General features: G+C 36.9%; 1 protein-coding gene across 3 annotated transcripts in view; it reads right to left on the reverse strand.

Moving 5' to 3' along the window:
- Positions 1-392: 392 nt before the first annotated feature.
- EPSTI1 (epithelial stromal interaction 1) overlaps positions 393-5,888 on the reverse strand; it is a 102,777-nt gene continuing 97,281 nt past the window's right edge. For all 3 annotated transcript variants that reach the window (XM_023513627.1, XM_023513626.1, XM_023513628.1), the window contains exon 11: positions 393-910. In XM_023513627.1, coding sequence (XP_023369395.1) covers positions 902-910 — 9 coding nt within the window. In that variant the 3' untranslated portion in view covers positions 393-901. The remainder of the gene's footprint in view (positions 911-5,888) is intronic.

Genomic DNA, 5,888 nt, shown 5'->3' on the forward strand with positions numbered 1-5,888 from the left:
GTACTCTTTTGCACTCTAGGGTCTATGAACTGGTTCAAAGTAACAGAAGCTGATTAAGAAAGTCAACTGAATTAGCCATCAGAAATAGATTACAAAAAAAGACAAGTTTCCAAAACATCTACAAAGCACATATAATGTCTATGTTTGTGCCTAGTTGATTTTCATAGCAACATTGGCCTTCCAGGAAATAAACTTCTTTCTCCTCTCTGAAAATCAGGTTACCAATATTAGTTAGTAAACCAAGACCAAAGCAAAATCCAATAGTGATTATAGTACTATATTTTATCTAAATGGACTGGAAGAAGGATTATTAAAATGAGAGCCCTCAAGAGAGAAAAATCCTAAGAACATTTCGTTAAAATAAAAATGACCCATTCTATATAAAAGCAGTACAAAATTTATTCATACATTTGTTTAAAAGAATATACAATTTTTTTTCTTTTGTTCATATTTGTAGCCTGGATTTAAAAAGTAGGATTTAAAAGAAAAGGCCCCAGAGTTTCCCCAAACCTGATCTGAGAAGTAGATATGAATTAGTCGCTTAGAGAGACAAGCCTGCAGCACCCACAGCTCTCACTAACCTGATAGAATCAAATAATTTCCTCTTTTTTAAATCTTACTAACATTGCTCTAATTATACTTCTAATAAGAGGCAAAACCAATTGGAAAAAATAATGTAACATTTCGTGGGCAGTAGAGATTAAATATGAGTTCAGTAATCAGCTCCTGCAAACATGAATAATGACAGAGAGAAATCGGCCATCCCCACTGCTTAGATGAGTGGGTGGGCAGTTGAAGGCGAGGTAAAAACAGTCAGGCTGAACAAAATCACTTTTATGAAAAGCATCTCATGAGGTTTTTCAAGGCCAGCTCGTGAAGGACAAATAGAAGCAAATATCTCTCATATACCCTGGAAGAAAAAGAAAACAAAAATTACCACCAGCAGCAAAATCAAATTCGAAGTCTTTATAGCCCCTAAATGAAGTTCCTTTGAGGAATACTCTTAATGCATTAAGCGAAAATAACTCGTTAAAAACAATTTGAAGTACCAGTGAAACCATTTAATTTTTAAGTCACGTTGCATTTGATTCTCAACATCATCCTGGTCAATGATGGAAGGCTTTTGTCATGTGATGTCTTACTGGCCCGTTGTCACCCACCTCCATGGTTACAGCAAGGACAGGATGAACACACTGTGGAGCAATTTAAATGGAAATGTCTCAAGGGGAGTTGCACTGTGTATTATGCAGCAGGAAGGTGACTTCTCAGGGGCCTTGAGATAGGGAGACAGACTAATGAGTCCCCACCCCCACCATGTGCAAAGGTCAGGCGTCTCCACTAAGCCTCTGCAACGCTGAGCTAAGCTACGTTTGGAATACAGACTATTGCTGTTTTTCCTCACACTCTGGGAAATTAAAATCTCAGGTTGCCTCAGAGGTCACGGCAATTGCTTAACTGCCCTTGAAGATATAGAATTTAGAGTTTCCACGGCATGCCGAAGAGCCTTGCCTACTGGATGAGTGAAAATACAATTTAAAGTGATTTTTTAAGCGTCCCACCTTAGATGCCTCATGAAAACTAATAGAGGACTCTAGAAAATCAAAACACATTTTTAAAATATAAAAGCTATTTTAAATTATTAAAGAATAAATATATTAAGCAACTTGAAAAGACTGATTTAAATGAAAAATAGTTAAAAATATCAACCCAACATATTACTTATTGAGGTTTTATTGCCTACGTCTCTATATGACATTCCAAAAAACAACTCCTTTTCCATGGCTGTCATCATAGTATTATCATATTTTCTGCCTTTCTCCTTTTCTTGTCTTTAGCCTTTTACTGGTTCTAATATTTCCTCCCCTCCCACATGTGAGATGGGGCATAATCTTCCTCTCTCATTGTCTGGGGAAGCTCAATCCTCATCTATCAGCTTCTAAATAAATAACACCCTCTTAATGTATTCTATGCACTAACTTCTGTCCACTTGTTCTTTACGAAACACATTCTAAATAACGGTTTAATTGATGACTTCTCTTTTGACTTTTGTTTGGTGTCCTTTGGCAAAGAGATGTTTTAAAATTTAGACATTTATCATTTTTTTTCAGTTTATACAAAATTCTTCCCCTGTTAATTTTTATGAATAGCCTCTCTGATTTCTTCTAAAATTTAAAAAGTCTTCTTTTCTGCTTATAAGCTTTAATCTACTTGGAACTGATTTTTAAATTTTTAACGAACGGTGTTAGGAAGGAACCTAATTTCAGGTAAGCAGCAATTGTCCCCACAGCATTTATTGAAGAGCCCATTTCCCCTGGCAATGTGTCCTCACTCTGATGTCATACATCAGAATTCCAGAAATGGTTGGCTCTGCGGGTATCAACTGTAGACCTTATTAAATACTTAAGTCTCCATGTACCTTTAGGAGTGAATTGGCTATTCTTGGTCCTTTGCTTCATTACAATTTATATAAATCTATAAAATATTTAAGAACACATCCTTATCCATTAACAAGATGGAACCTCTCCATTTATTTCATCTTCAATATCTTTACACAAAATTTTATAATTATTTTTTAAAGGGTCATATACAGCTTTGGTCAGATCTTTTTAGGTTTTTATTTATCCTCAATATGTAGCAATGAAGTTAGTTTTTATACATGGGTTTTATATCCACTAACATTTATTCTCATAATTTGAATATAAGTTCTTTTGGTTTTTCTATGTAGACAATTGTATCATCAGTGATTTAGATTTTTTTTTCCTTTTTAATCCTTATATATGACTTAGAGAAAATGTTTTCGATGTATTATTAGCACTTTCTCCCTTTGTTAGGTAAAGGAATTTCCCTTCTCTTTCTAGTTTGCTAGAAGTTTTTACCACAAATGAGTATTGGGTGCAGGACATAACTACAGGAGGGACTCTACCTAAGAAATTCAAGTATTATGACTTGGTTGTTTGTACCCTCACATTAACCTGAAATTAAAAAAAAAATTATCAAACATTTTTTTCTGTTTCTGATGAAATGATCACACAGAGTTTCTCCTATAATTTATGAAGTGAATTATCTCAGTAGTTCTTTTGTTTTCTTTCCAATAAGCCAAGCCTACATTTATGGAATAAATCCAATTTGATCAGGATACATTATGCTTTTTAAAAATTCATTATTGAATCTGTCAAAATTTTATAAGTTTTTGAAACTACCGTTATGGGCGAAAGTAAGTCTCTATTTTTCTCTGTAGTCTTTGTCTAATTTTAATTCAAAGTTACATTTACCTGCTTAATCATTTTGAAGAACATTTGCTTCTTTTTAATTAACCTGAAAAATGTTCTAAACATTTGAAATAATATGTTCCTTGAGAGCTTAGTGGAACTCTTCTGTAATACGTGTAGGCTTGGTCTTTATTTTATGAGAAGACAATAATAAATTGATCTTGATAGCATGGGTATCACTTTGCATTTTCACCAATAATGTGTAAAGTACCCATACAGAATGGCAAATAGAGAATATTGTCATCTTTTAGTTTTCTGCCAAGTAATAGATAAGGAATGCTATTTTGATTTACTTCTCCATATGTATTTTTTATTCTAATAAATTCATTGAGTTTCTTTATTTCAAAGATTATCTATAGAAGCTCTGTTTGGTGGGTTTTTTTTTTTTTTTGGTTTTTTTTTTGGGTTTTTTGCCTACTCTTCTTGGTTATTTATAATTGTCTTTTTTGCTTATTATTTCAAATCCAATGTTTATTTTTCCAAATGTTTTATAGATAGTGGTTTCAAATTTAGCATCTAATCATTTTAGTAAATCAAGGCATTTGGTGCTAAATCCCTCTGTTGTGTTTGTGATGTTCAATCTTTTTTTTTTTTTTTGAGACAGGTTATCACTCTGTTCCCCTAATGAGAGTGCAGTGCTATCATCATAGCTCACTGTCATCTCATCTCCTGAGTTCAAGTAATCTTCCTTCCCCAGTCTCCCAAGCTGAGACCCTTGGCACACACTACCATGCTTGGCTAATTTTTCTATTTTCTATAGAAATAGAGTCTTGCTCTTGCTCATGCTGGCCTCAAGGGTTCTCCTTCTTTGGTTCTCCCAAAGTGCTAGTATGACAGGAATGAGCCACCACACCCAGCTTCACTTGTTTTTTTGTCTGTGCAGTAAGTTCCATTCATTGTTTTACATTTATGATATATCAGTGAACAAAATAACCAAAGGGTTCCACCCTTGTGGAATATGGAATATACATTATGATAGGGAAAGACTGAGAGTGAAGAGTCAACAAAATACATGAATTACATTAGAAGATGATATTAGAAGTTGAAGAGTGTTACAGAAAAAGAAGTGGAGCCTAGAAAGGGAATTGCAAGAGCCAGGGCAAGGGCCCAAGGCAGCCTCAGTGTGGCTGTGAAATTCAGTGAAGTTGGTGAAGGAGACAAGCCATACGGATGTTCTGAAGAAGAATTTAGAGAAAGAAGCCAGGGAAAAGGCCTTAAGGTGAGAGTAGCCATAACTGGTTTAAGAATAACAAGGAAAAAGCTGGTGCTGCTAGGGAAGACTGAGGAAGAAGGGCAGTGGGAGGAGCTGGAGGCTCCCAAGGCCTGGTCATGAAGCACCCGGCAGGCAGCTGTAGGGACTCTGGCTTATACTCCAAGTGACTGGAGGACTAATGAGACCCATTGGAGGGTTTCAGGTAGAAGACAAGATCTGACTTCTGTCACTGTCACATTGAGACTAGACTGTAGGTAATTGCAGGCTGAATGGGGACCAAAGACCCCATTCTTGGCAAGGGAAAACACCCCCAGAAAAGGGGGAAAATAAAAACGTAAGCTGAGTGAGGCAGAACAAAGGAAAATCATCTAGTTTACATTTAAACCAGCCCCTGCTAAATTTCTTATCTGAGCAAGTTTCCTGCTTTTTCTAGAACTCTGGCCTATTGGGAATACAGCTTACAAACATCTATGCCGGGTCTGTGAACACTATGAAGAAGATGATGGCCACAGAAGATGCTGTGGCAAGGCCTAGCAAGATACATCAACTAGGCTATTTTCTATCCGGTAAGTAGTCAAAGTAAATACCCATTGTGGAGATTTGTATTTGGCTGGGGCAGAGATCAAGGGAACAGCTTGAGCCCCAAAATATGGGTAGGAAGACTCATATCCCATATCACATATGAAGACCACAGGAACTGGTGGGATTAATAGCCCCCTAAGAATCTATGTATATGATGACAAACAGGAGGCTGCCCCCACACAAGGCTCAGGTTCTGGATTTCTCAAGACTGCTCAGATCCTTAAGGTTAATGATTACAGAAACAATAAGAGGTGATATGCTCACTCAGAGAAACTGCTGGAGTCTTTGTTCCCTTCCTCAGCTTACCCTCTGGGCTAAAGAGCAAACGGCCTTCAATAAAAGCTGAGTGAAACTGACACTCAGGGCCACCATCAGAACCCCAAAAGTGGGCCATGGTCCCCTGGGTTCCCACTTTTGAAAATTCTATTCTGTGTGTCTTATCTCTTTCTTTCTAACTTTATATTTCTTCAGTTGGTTGCTGCCAGATCCACAAATGTTAATGGACCCTGCTCCCGGGGAAGGACCCCAGCAAGCAATCATAGATCCATGTAGGAGATTACTGCCAGCACTTGGATGGGCACTGATCAAGGCTGGAAGCAGGATAATGGCAGGGAAAGTGGTGACAAGCTGCTGGGCTGGATATATTTGGAAGGAAGAGTCAAGAGGATGTGTTGATGGATCAGCTGTTGGGGAATATGAAAAAGGGGTCATAGCATTATAGAAACAGGAAAAAGTGCAGCTAGATGATCAGAGTGAAGGGGATCAAAGGTTAAGTTTTAAACATGTTAAGGCTGAAATGTCTGTTACACATTCAAGTAGAGATG

Source organism: Otolemur garnettii, unplaced genomic scaffold (genome assembly GCF_000181295.1).
Source record: "Otolemur garnettii isolate 467f Iridium unplaced genomic scaffold, OtoGar3 scaffold00043, whole genome shotgun sequence".
Classification (NCBI taxonomy): domain Eukaryota; kingdom Metazoa; phylum Chordata; class Mammalia; order Primates; family Galagidae; genus Otolemur; species Otolemur garnettii.